General features: G+C 36.2%; 1 protein-coding gene across 1 annotated transcript in view; it reads right to left on the bottom strand.

Moving 5' to 3' along the window:
• Nucleotides 1-10,332, bottom strand: part of LOC131586078 (1-phosphatidylinositol 4,5-bisphosphate phosphodiesterase zeta-1-like) — a 55,609-nt gene extending 45,277 nt beyond the window's left edge. Inside the window, exons 1-3 of the mRNA XM_058852816.1 lie at nt 10,178-10,332; nt 9,015-9,165; nt 4,407-4,641 (exon numbers count right to left, since the gene is read on the bottom strand). Of these exons, the coding sequence (XP_058708799.1) occupies nt 4,407-4,641; nt 9,015-9,165; nt 10,178-10,332 (541 nt within the window). The remainder of the gene's footprint in view (nt 1-4,406; nt 4,642-9,014; nt 9,166-10,177) is intronic.
• Between the last annotated feature and the right edge of the window lie 3,307 nt (nt 10,333-13,639).

The following is a 13,639-nucleotide window of genomic DNA, read 5'->3' on the forward strand; positions in this document are numbered from 1 at the left end:
CATTTTGAATTTTTTCACATTACTCAAAACAGAATACACTCATCCTGTATGTTTTGCCTCTAATGAATTACATGAGCTGTCTGGATTTCATTTTGGATTATTTTATTTTTCATGGTCTATAGATTTCTCTGAGCAATTACAAGTAGAGCTAGTAACTATTTGTGTGTGTGTGTGTGTACATCTTTTATGTTCTACCTTTTCTGCATTTATTTATTAAATTAGTGAAAAAATACTGGCTTTTCAGTCTTGCTTTTTTTCTGAATTATTTATGATGTTTTCCTGGCTGTTCTTGTCATCGACAAAAGTTAACTGCAATATTCTCAAGAGAAATTAATGTTCAAGCAAATATGCTAATGACCATAATCCCCAAAAAATGAACATCTAACATTGTTTTGTTAGTCAAGATGTAAGCTCATAGACTTCAGTAAAACATTCAGCTCATGTCTCCAATCAACAGACTAAAAATCTTTGTATTTTTACAGAGCTTACATTTCTGAGGAATAGCCCAGCCATGCTATTTTCTGACCACTTACAGACATTTTCTGCTTCTACATTAAAGGAAATGGGAATTCATCTCCATAACTATTCCACAGTGAAAAGACTTTCATCAAGACCTTACATTTCTCCCCTGGAGGAACCTCAGTCTTTTTCTCCATTAGGACCTTTTAGCAGTAGTTAGTGTGCACACACATATCCATTTGTTGTAGAAAGGGAAGGCAAGAAAAGATTTCTGCCTTCTCCTTGCCTCTTTTTGTTCACAAAGTTCAATGATTTCTTTTGTCTTGCCCTCCTCTTTTGGATAGTGTACAATTCATTTTATTAACAATATTCCTTTATATTGTTTGGGGTTTTTTTAAATCTGATTTAAGATAAAATTATTTTTCTCATTCCTCCTGTTAGGGTAAACTCCAGCTCTGCCATATATACAAATACTGTCATATCAGAGAGGAATTATGGATATTTGAACCTGGGTATTTGAAAAACTTGGATTACATTATACATTATTTTCAGAGTTTATTACATTCCATTTTTCTTATTTACCTTGGAATTTCTTTGAAAATGTTTCTCTTCAGAAAGAAAAAATGGAAAACTATCACAAGATGTTTGTTGCCCTGAAGGCCTTTAGAGTACCCACAATGAGGCAGACAAAACAAGCAAGAAATCACTCTGCACTGGCCAGAGCCTCCTGCAAGACCCATTTCCTCCTGAAGGGACTGAGTACAACCTGCAGCCCTGCCAGGGTCTGGGAGAGGTGTCTGGACTGAAATAGAGACTCAGGAGTGGGGAGGAGAAGAGCCTGAACGGAATGTGAGACTAGGAAATGTGGAGAGAGAGATGTTTCCCATGTTTTTAAATGTATGTGAGTGCTCTTTGCTTCCAGAGAGCTAAATGAGTAATTAAATGTCTATGGTACTTGGGACAGAGAGAGTGGAGTGGGTACAGATACATTTGCTGGGAATTTTAGGGGTGAACTCATGAGAAATACTTGCAATCACAGACAAGGGTTTTACTCTGCTATAATGGAAGGAGGAATCTTTCAGTCATTAAAAGGCAGAAACATCATCAGATGGAATTTCATACTATGAAATTTGACTACATCAGTATGAAACATTCATGCTCTAAGGGAACAGTAAAGAGAGAAGTATTTCCTTGACTAAAGTTATAATACACTTAATTCTTTTCTAGTCTCAGTTTATATTCTAGGGAAGCTTTTTCTCCCTTACCCACACTTACAACTGGTGCATGCTGGAATAAAGTATCTATCTGAACAGCAGTTCAGTTTTCTAAGGGTTTATATCTCATAATCACCTTGTCTTGAATTTTTTCCCCGAGACTAGACCTTTACACATCTTTTCATAATCTGATATATTGTGTCTCTCAAATCCAGCCACAGTCATTGTCTTTGTTGAGATTTTTAAGCCATCTTTCTTACTTCACATGATTTTTTATGAAATCTGTGGGAGTTTGGCAGAGATGTCTCCTTTATTAAGTTTGATTTACCTTGGCCAATGGGATCAAATGCTCTCTTCTGCAAATTTGTGCTCTACATTCAGCTCTGTCTCACATACATCAAAAATCCAAAAAAAACCTTCACGACTGTGTGCACTAGGAATAAACTGCGAATGTTTTTTTTTTGCTTCACAAATACATTCTGGATTACTCAAAGTCCTTGTCTGACAGATGCACCAGGCTTATATTGTTATTTACAAAGCAAGCTGTTTTTTTTAAGACAGGATTGCATTTTTGCCCTGTTTTTGTATTGCCTAGCAGGAAAATAGGCAGGAATAGAGTCCTTGAATGGCTCTACATTGTAAATAATACTGGGATGCACTTTCTTATCCTCACTGTGCCTCTAATCCTATCCATGTAAATGAGCAGAATTTTTTTTAAAAAAGACATATATACCAAGCTTAAAAAAAAATTATTTAGTTAGCATGTTTTCTTTAATCTCATTTAATGAGTTGAGTCTTCTATTCAAAGCTAATAGTAAAATGGGAAGATAATGGAATGTTTGGGAAGAATAAAACTCTCATTGGGGTGCTAGTAAGACACAACTGTCAGGTGTGAATCACATATTTTGTGATCAATTCCATAGAAATGGCTCTTTCTACCAAAAATGCAAGGTTTTAGCACACACGTGAAAAAACCTGTTAGTGTAGTATTTTGACATTAGGCATCTAAATTGTATAACAAGAATGAAAGATTAGTTTATTCCATACTGTCCTGAGCTAGCTACAGTACCTACAGAGAATAAATTCAAAGTTATCTGGCTCAATAGCTTTGAAAATCTCTCTGCAGAAATGTTAGGGATGCACTGGATGCTATAAATGGATTTATTTAAATTAGATGTAAAATGTAGTCATTGTTTTCATCCTAATCTTGACATAGCAGTGCTATCACATTTATGAGAGAATGGTCATTCCTATTAGCAAACCTGTCAATCAAATGTCAAAGCCTGGCCTTTTCCCTTTTTGTAAGACACAGGGAGGGCAAGGGTGACAGATGAGTCCAACAGATCATCCTGATGAATAATGTTCTGTAGCAAATTCAGAACGACACTTACACAAAATGGTCTATCACAATACCATATGAATCATCTCTCATGTCAATCATAACTGGAACTTTTCAATAAATATGTTTGAGTGGGAGTATGAATTCACTCAAAGGAGCATGAACAATACAGAGGTTATTTTGTTCAGCGAGATTATTTCCAATAACAAGACAAACAAATTTATCACAGGTGAAGAAACAAACAAGAATTTGTCTCAGCATCTGAAATTTCAACCAGACATTAAATTAAACCTATAGAAACTTCAGTTCATATTTTTAAAGGTGTTTTCTAATGGACTGAAGATTATTCATTGTTTAACTGTGCTATAGATTTTAACTTTCCCATCAAAACAGGTGACACAAAATAAAAGGAACCTTTTAAGCTGGTAATTTGAACAATTAGTAAACATTAGCTCCTCTGAAAGAGCAGAATATGTTTAATAAAATACAGTTAAATTTGAAAGGCAGCCTTAAAGAGTAAAGGCATAAGGAATCACATGTTTTTATTACTGGACAGTAAGTGCCTCTAAATGAAACACCCAATGTTCTTCTGTTTCTCATTGAAAAAGTGGCATTTTCCATTTTCTTCTTCCACCACAGGTCAGCATAGAAAATCCAGTGCTATTATCCCAGAAGAAATATTTTCCCCTTGGGTTTGTTTTTCTTAACCACTTATCAATTCCACCCGTTTTCAACGACTGGGAACCAAGGAAACGAAAGAATTGAACATATTCCACTGAATAAAGTAACAGCTTGCAGCAAAATGCAGTTCTATCCTTTTCCTAGCTGTAAATTTTGCCACAAGTTGAAATCAGTGACGCTCAGCAGAAGTGTTACACCCCAACTTGAGGCACCTTTAAATAGGTGAAGAACATGTTACAGATTTATGAAGCCCTCCTCATCTCAGCATTCTAGTGATTCACAAAAGGTGACCAGGCACCTACAAAAATTTTCCACAGTGCCCCTGCAAGGAAGTCAGAAGGACATAAAAGTCTTGTCTGAGGCCTTGAATTTTCACTAAGTGACTCAAGGGAGAGAAGACAGTGTAACGAGCAGAGAAGAAAAATGGCAGATATGGACTTTAAGAAAAACAAATTGAAAATGGTTTGTAATGAGCTGAAGAACAGAATTTGTAGAAGGACTAGAAATAAAAAGATAAAGAAATGACAGAAAAAAGAACAGAGCAGAGAAAGGAGGGCACCATAAAAAGAAATTAAAACACAGGAAGAAAACATAATAAATAGATGAAAAGACATGCTTTTAAAGAAAGAAATATATGAGGTTTAGGACAACACAGTCATTGAGAGAAGCACGAGAAATAAGAGCTAGATATCAAATAGTTAAACTGTACATACCTTCATCAATGGGTTCATACTTCATAATAATTTCTAAGGCAGTTGTTTCATTAGCTTCAGTTTGAAATTGTTCTTTTATAAGAAATTTAAGGAGCTGGCTGTCAGGTAGAATTTTGCCATCTGTCGAGTAAGCCTTGAATAGTTCTTCAAATTCAGGCCTGTGTACAAGAGCTCGATAAATTGCTCTGAAGTCGTCCATGCTAATAATATTTCCTGACTGTTTGTCAATAGTTTTCTGAGGGAAAAAAGCAAGCAAAATTTATTAAAAAAAAAAAAAGAAATTAATGAAACAACATGCAATTATACAAATTATGCACCAAACACTCTTTTATAACTGACCATAAGAGTGAGCATCATAGAAGAATCCTCAGGCAACAGTGACTACAATCAGATTACACTCCTCAACTTTTAGATGACACTTTGTGTGCTACAAATATTTTATGTAAAGTAAAATGGACCATATGACACAATTAGCATCTAAATAAGTGCAATAAATTTAGATTTAATGCATTTTTAATATTCAAACACATTGTTGAAAATCTTTAAAATGCTACGCATTAAAATAAATGTGCAGCATAAAACTTATCAAGTGGAAAATATATTTAGTATAATACCTCTCCAACAGCTATTTACACCATATTGTAAATACTGTCAGTCAAATTTGCACACAAAATCAGCAACCAGTAATCTTAAAAATGAAATAAGGATGACCAAATTACCAAGAAATACAAACCTTTCAACACTTCAATAAACGAAGTTTATTGTTTCACAACAAAACAATATTCAAGTTTGAAGACAAGATATTTTGTAAGAACCTATGACACCATGTTCTAATCTTAACAAGCCAGAATGTTTAACTTAGATTAATTATTCACACTTTCAGAATTCTTGAATTGTAAGCTTGTTTTCATACAGCTTACAGAATGTTAGCATAGTAATTAATTTCTGTGTTTCAGTATAAAAGTCACTAGAAAAGTTAAAAGGCCACAAAAGAATTTGAGCAGAATAATGCTTTTTTACCATTTCTGCTTTTTACATTTTTCACAGGTTTAACAATTCTATTTTTCCTTTAAAATTTTCTACTTAAAATAAGTAACTGCATATATATATAAATAAGCATAGAAATAAATATATGTCTTGCATATATATAAACATAATATATAAAAATATAAATATAATATATATAATATATAAATATAAATTGCATTTCTATATAAATATAAATATAAATATAAATATAAATATAAATATAAATATAAATATAAATATAAATATAAATATAAATATAAATATAAATATTAATATAAATATTAATATAAATATTAATATAAATATTAATATAAATATAAATTTATTAAAACATTAATATAATTTAATATAATATAATATAATATAATATAATATAATATAATATAATATAATATAATATAACCATAATAAGATATAATATGTAATACGTATATTAAGATATAATAGCATATATATAATAATATATAACATATATTCTATTATATAAACTATATACTATATACTATGTATATTAATATTATTTATTAATATATAATATAAAATATAGTATATGCTATATGCTGTATATTGTATATATGTTATATATTAGTTAATTATGTACTGATTAATTAATTAATATCAATATAGAAATATAAATGTTTCTAACATTTTAGCCTGATTTTTGCTTAAAACCTGCCAAATCAAGAGAAATCTTCTGACAAAATTGCTCACAAAAACCACAAATGGCAATCCACTGCCTCAGTGCTTATGACTGTAAACTGATGAAAATTCTCAGTTGTTGGCTCCTTAAACTGAGATGCCAAAGACACCACGTTCCAGCATCCAAACATCCAAACATGGCCCTTACTATGGCTGCTTTGGCTTCCACAGAAATGTCTAGAAGCAGGAAATTGCTTACTTGAGCTCTGGCTGCTCTTTGATCAAGAGATTGGATTACTGCTAAATTAGATTGGTTTTGAAGCCATACCATGAAAGCCAAAAGTTTAAAGATCTGGTGCCAGTTCCTTCCTATGCAGTAAAGTTCTTTCTGCACTTCTGAATAAGTACAATAGGAGTAAAAATATATTAAATAACTGAAACGAGTACAAAATTAAATTTCATGAGGAGTTCTAGTGAAAAAATCTTACAAATGAGTACTTCAGTGTTTGCTTTGAGTTTGCAAAAGAGAATAATAATGATCATTATTAACAGAAATCACCAGCAAGAAAATATTTCTGTACAAATGCTAATTATACACATTTCATTACTGCTGAGAAATTCCCCATCTAAGGTTGATTTCTTCCATCCAATTTTTAATGTTCTTAACAGTGCTGCAAATTTGCTTATAACCATTAAGCAGGAAAAGAAAATACCAACTTCTTTTGAAAATAAACAGTCTATCAGGACTTGGAGGATGTTCACTTAGTTACTGGCACAAAGAGAAGCTGGACAAAAAAGTAAAGTTTCTATTTTAGCTGCCTCCTGGTGAAATACAGGCAATAATACTACACAAAAGAACTCTTCAAATTAAAGTCATAAAAATCATGTCACTATAAAAAGATATTGTAAATTTTTGGGGTAGATTTTTATCATTCCTATTTTTATTAATGCACATCAAATTTTTGCTGTTCAGAAAAAGAAGAGACAAAGTCTTGAGAGAAATTAGATGAAAATTTATTATTCCTTAAAACCTTAATGTTCATAATTCTGATACTGCTCAAAAGAGTATTACAGTAAAATAAGCTCAAAGAGAACAGAGAAGAAAAAAGCTGATTATTCCTTAAAATTAGCTTTCTATAAAATGTATTTTGCTATGTAGAACCATTAGATTAACTGCTGATGTGCAGTTAATTACAAAGATGTCAGTAACATCCAGAATGCTTTGGATTTTTACATATTGTTTCGCTGATGAAATATTTGAACCCCCCAAACTACTGAACCCCTGTAAATCTTTCTCAAATAGCATAGGGCACCTAACAGTACTGCTATAAATAACTAGATCAGGCTATTGGGTATAATATGTTGTTAAATACAACTAGATCAGACTTCTTCTTTGCAGGTCACTTCCCTCAAATCTCCTTTTCTCTTCCCACAGCTGACCATCTCTCACATTCCTGCCAGAAACCAAAGTAGGGGGAAGATAGAGGAAACAACGAGAAATATCTTTAAGTTCTCAAGAGATCCTCTAGCTTTGAAACTTTCTCCATGCAGTGAAAGTTCAAAAAACCACAGGAAGCCTCTTCAGCCAGGGTTGAGCTCATGCTGCTGGTTCTACCTTGGTTTGAGAAGGCAAACAATGAGAGAGGAAGACAGGGTGAGGAAAGCTTAGTGCCTTCCTTCTTATGACCTTTCTGACTTGCCATAGTTAATTGTCTCTGCCAAATCAGGACAAAATTTGCCAGCTGGTTGCAACATTCTCCAAAGAATCATATCTATAAAGGTGAAAGTAAGTAAATATACATGTATTTATATAAATATATATATATATTTATATATATATACACACTTGTTTTCATTCCCTTAGGGAAAAAGCATTACCAGACAGATGGGGTTTTTTGGGGGGGAAATGATGTAAAGGGAAAATCTTAGATATTTTGAGTCATTACATGAAGAAAATATGTATCCAGTACTCATTTGTTAGTATTTGCTCACTGAGACAAGATCTGCTTGGCAGTAGTTTGCTTGCCTACACTAAATGAACTTAAGTCCAGCTTCTAGCTGTATCATGTCATCTTCACAGAAATATCTTTAAAACTGCCACCTCTCAAGGCCAAATCCATTCCCAGGGAGTTAGAGAGCGATTCCCATCCATTCAGGCACACCTCTTAAATATTACAGGAGAGGTATAGTGGAGAAAGGAATGAATGTGTGCTGGATCTAAAGCCTGGACAGCTCAGAGAAATCCCAATTGTCCTCCTGGAAAGAGGATTTTGAGAAGATTGCTCTCATGGCTCTGTCCAGAATCAGACAGACATGTCTGGGCTCATTAGCTTGACCAGAGAAGCTGAATAGGATGAAACCAGAATGCTTTAACTTTTCTCAAGCGCAGACATGTTACAAAAAAAACCCTGGGAATCCAAACCAACATATTTTCCATCTTACACTAATTTGTTGTGGAGAAAAGACAGAGTTATGTGGGTGTCAGTCTCTCCGAGTAACAAGCAGTAGGACAAGCAGGAGTGGACTCAAGTTGTGCCAGGCTATTAGGAAAAATTTCTTCACTGAAAGTGTTGTCAAGCATTGGAACAGGCTGTCCAGGGAAGTGTCTGCGTCACCATTCCTTGAAAGTACTTAAATGCTTGCAGATGTGGTGCTTAGGGACAAGTTGCAGAGGTGGACTTTTCAATGTATTAATGGTTGGACTCAGTGATCTTAGAGATACCTTCCAATCTAAAGGCTCATGATTCAAATTCAAACCCTGGGTTATCTATTTTACACAGACATGAAAGACCTGGAGGAGGAAAATTCTTTGCTGATTTTGCACACCACACTAGCTTGAAATACATTTCCCAAAAAATTAACTTGAAAAAAATCAGCAAACATATGATGTGTGTAACTGAACTTCTAAACCATTCATTGCTTAATGTACATACACCTTACCTTGAAAATATGTTTTAAATGGTCTTCATCAAATTTTATTTGCATTTTTTCAAGCAGCCTCCTGCAGCCCTCTAAATCAACATTCCCATTCATGAAATCATTCTGAATTGTATTCCAAAACCACGTATGAGACGTCAGGTTAAGGAAGATTCTGGCCAATTAAATTGCCTTTTAATGGAGGGGATGAGGGGGAAAAGTTTAATTTCATTAAACCTAAGAAGATTGTGCTTCCCTTTCTTCATACTCTAGAACATCCTTGCATTCTGCCCTCTGAGAATGCAGCAGGCCCCAAGGTGTGCAGGAAGAGATTTCTGCTCTGTCCTCAAAGTCCCAGAGAGCAGTGACAGAAGGGCCGAAGGGAGGGTGTGATCAAGGGGTGGTCAGGGTGCAAAAAGGGCTGCAGTGAGAGGAGGGAAACGTGGGGAAGCCGAGGGGATTCAGCAGGCTCAGGGAATGGTGGGGAGTGCCAAGAAACACCAGGGAACGAGTGCTCCCAGCATTGTGCCCACCCAAACATTATCAACCGGCCCTGGCTGACAGGACTGGCTGCCCCAGGCCCTCCAGGGCATCCCCTGTGTGCCCAGGCCTGAGGGGAAAGGGCCATGTCAGGGGCATCCCAATGGCAGCTGTCACAGGGCAGGGAGAGCAGAGGAAGAGGAGAAGGTAGAAGAAGAAAAGGATATCTGTTCTCATCCATGGTGGCTGTGCACCGCCTGCTCCAGGCCCCTCACTGCAGTGGCATAGCCGAGATCTCACTTGGGCTCACAGTGGGCTCCTCATGCCACTGTGACCTGACAGAATGGCATGGAATGTTCACTCCCCCATCCTTCCAGTGTCGCTCCAGTGTTGCTCTGGTGATGTCACAAACTGCAGGCGCCCAGCACAGGCCCCTTCCTGCCCCCGCTCCACCACCCTGCCACCATCCTGTGCCTTTTCCTTCCAGCACAAAGTGTCCCCAGGCCCTGCCCCTGTCTCCCACCCATTGCTCCACCACCCTGCCACCATCCTGTGCCTTTTCCTTCCAGCACAAAGTGTCCCCAGGCCCTGCCCCTGTCTCCCACCCATTGCTCCACCACCCTGCCACCATCCTGTGCCTTTTCCTTCCAGCACAAAGCGTCTCCAGGCCCTGCCCGTCTCCCACCCTTAGGATATCCCACACCCACAGCACGTGTGCTGGCAGGAGCTGTGTGGGGCAGAGCAGGCCTTTTGCAGCCAGCCGTGCCAATGTCCTCCAGGGGAGCTTGGCCAGCTTGGCCGAGGTCTCTCTGTCCCGGTCCGAGGTGACAAGCTGGTGAGGCAGAGGCTGCCAGCACAACATCTTCCCCCAGATAACCAGGAGCACTGTGCTACCAACCCACTGCAGAGACCTGGGGGGAAATCCCTTCTTTGGGCCTTGGGGAACCAGCTGGCTTCACGGCACAGGGTGATGGTGGATGTTGAGAGCTGTGGGATGCCACCCCAAAGTGCTGGGAGGCCACCCAAGCTCCCACTTTCCTGCTGGGAACTTCTCTGTCCTCAAAACCAGCCTGGGCAAGAGCAGCTGTCCATGTCCTGCTTTGAGGCACACCAGTATCAGCCTTCAAATCACTGGGACAGCCCTTGGAAATCAGGCTGGACTTACACCCTGACTCCATTTCCCACTCGTTTTACAGGAATTCTTCCCCAGGCAAACTGCTTCGAAGTTGCCAGCTTCCGTGTAGCTGTCAGCAAGCCTGAGTGAGACTCGAAATGTGACAGACCAAAGGCAGTTTGCCACAGATTTTATGCTGAAGTGCCTCAATGCTTACTGAAATACCAGCTTTGATACGATGGCCTAAATAAAAAATGGGGGAAAAAAGACAAAATGGAGTTATTTAATTGATTTATTTCTGGATCACTCAGGAGAGTACAGAGTCTTCCATCAGTCAATCACCACTTTAAAAATAATTCAGGTCTGCAGTGACTGGAAATAATTTGTTTGGGTTTTTTTTTTTCACTTTCTTCATGTACTTTTTAAGTACTTTACCAGGAATAGTCAAAATGTCAAAGGCAGCAGAGTGCTCCAGCTGAGATAGCAAGCAAATTCTTACTTTCCTTCGCAGTTTTAACCAAAATTATATTCATTTTTGTAATTTCACACCAAATGAAGCATTGATTATAAGGAATCTAGTAAGGAAGATCAGCAAAGACATTGGGACATTATATCTAGATTTTTTTTTTTTATTGCTAGTGAAACCTTGTAAATTCAGCCTTCAGGCTTTGCTTGTGCATATATCTCTGAATCCCTTATATAGATACATGAACAAAGAAAAGATCAGGACACTGGAGGAATAAATTTCTTATAGCTAGTGCAGAAGATATTTCAGGACTGACCAGGGATGTAGGCTGGGTGTTACAGCATTATAGAATAAAGAAATGCCATTCCCCTCTCCCAGTATTTATTACAAAGGTCAAAGGAATGCATGTGATTTTGGTTTACTTTCAAACTATGATAGTGATTATTTCCTAACATTTATCACAGATTATTACAAATGCCTACCATCCTTGCTGTTTTCTGTAAACATAACTTTTAATTAGAGTTTCAACAGAAACAAAGTTTAATTGCAAGAACTACTGTAAATACTACACTTTAAAAACAAAAGGTGTAAACATTCAAGCATTATTCTTGCACATATTAGATGTTTTCATTGTAAGCATAAGATTTTGCTGTTGTTTATCATAGCTGGTGGGAATTGCAGTGCCACATGGGTCAAACACACCCTTTTGTAAATACTCATTTGTGGCTTTATAGATTCACTGCTGACTGACCATGATTGCTCTCATTGTCTTGGTTTTAAAATGTCATAAAGAACTATGCATTGATATGGTTTCAAGGAGAAAAAACTGTGCAAAAATGGGCATCTTCAGATTACTCTTGTGATGACAAATGAAGATTTTGCATACTTACTGCCCTCTGCTTTGGGAGGTTCCTTTCTCTATGTATCTGGATATGATAATAAATATCCCAGAGAAACCAATGCAGTTGAATAGAGAGAAAGATGGAGCACAGAGAGCATTTTCTGTGCTCCCTCCGTTCTTCAAAGAGAGCTGCATTACCTTTGGGTCATTCTCTTTTCACCCCACAGCTGCTACTGAGATCCATCCAACACCAATCCAACCCTTTAGTGCCTATTTCCTGCTGGAGACCATTCAATGAACAAGTAGCTGTCTTTACATGAAATTTGGTTGAAAAAGTGATTATTTCTTTATTGAAAGTAGGAGTAATTTTATTAAAAATGTTATACAATCCAGGGCTGCTATAGTGAAGATGGCTTATTGGGCGTGTAGTTTATGTCTTTATATCTGCAGTACCAGAAAATAGAAGAAATTTTGGCCATAGATGTAAGTGCTCACAGAAACAGATATAACACTAGAAATTCTGGATTGGAAAAAAATCACTTTTTCACAAATATTGAGCATGAACAAATAATAAGGAACAACAAAGAATGATGAAAAAGATGGAACAGTTAAATGACTTTCAGTTTCAAGATTTATTCCACCAGATCAATCCCTTATGAGATATGATTTTGCAATACATTGTTTTGTTCTGTAGAATTAAATTCTGTCAACTTTAAAATGCTGTTTCTATATAGAAAAACTGTAGCAAAGAGTGCAATAATAAAAAGCATTTAATATTGTAGTATCAGTCTATCAGCCTACCTTTATGAACTTCTCATTTTCTTTCAATTTCCTTTCTCTAGAAAAGAGGGGATCTATGAAACCAGAATTTGTAACAAAAGCTGCTCAGAAGGATGAAATTTCAGCAGAATAAATGTTCTGATGTCACTGAAAATGCCTACTCATTTTTAGCAATGCTATGAAATTAATTTGAAGAAGGTAATTACAAAACAGGCTTTGCCAATTTTCCCTCTACATTCTCCAGGATGGGCTTTGATTTATTTTATTTCATTTTATTTTATTTTATTTTATTTATTTTATTTATTTTTTTTTTATTTTTGGAACTTGGAAATTTGAGAAAGAATAAAGGTTATGAGAAGAAACTAAAGGTGTACAACTCCATGGAAAACTTCACTGAACTTTTATTTATACATTTTTATGGCTCTGAATGTCTTTGAGACTTAGTTGCATCTGCTCCCTTTTTTGTCTGTAAGTGATTTTTTGTTGCATAGGGAATATGCCAACTTTCATTATTTTTATTCCTGAAATTGCCTCCTGTTCTCTCTAATGCTTTGAAAACCATTCACATTCTTATAGCTGCTTGTGAATCCCTCTCTTTTATTTTTTTTTTCAGTTCCCTGTATTTTAAAATTTAATGAAGGATTGACATGTATAATATATGCATATTTATATACACAACAAAAACAAAAATTCAAGTTTTCCACTGCAGTAAGGAGTTCAGAACACCTTTTTTTCAGAACACAAATTTCAATTCTTCAAGAATGTCTCGGGCCCTTCTCTAGTTAGGATGTGATTAAAAATGTATTTTTGTACTCTCTACAGGGGAGGCATTGGAGATGGATTCATATTCTGAAATTCCATTCCAAGCATCATAAACTCAGCAGTGCTGGTATCCAGGCTGCCTGGAAAAATTATATTATGGCAGCTGCATGTACACACTGTGTTATTTCTAATTCATTCGAGTTCCC

The sequence above is a fragment of the Poecile atricapillus genome, chromosome 18, assembly GCF_030490865.1.
Source record: "Poecile atricapillus isolate bPoeAtr1 chromosome 18, bPoeAtr1.hap1, whole genome shotgun sequence".
In the NCBI taxonomy this organism is placed as follows: Eukaryota; Metazoa; Chordata; class Aves; order Passeriformes; family Paridae; genus Poecile; species Poecile atricapillus.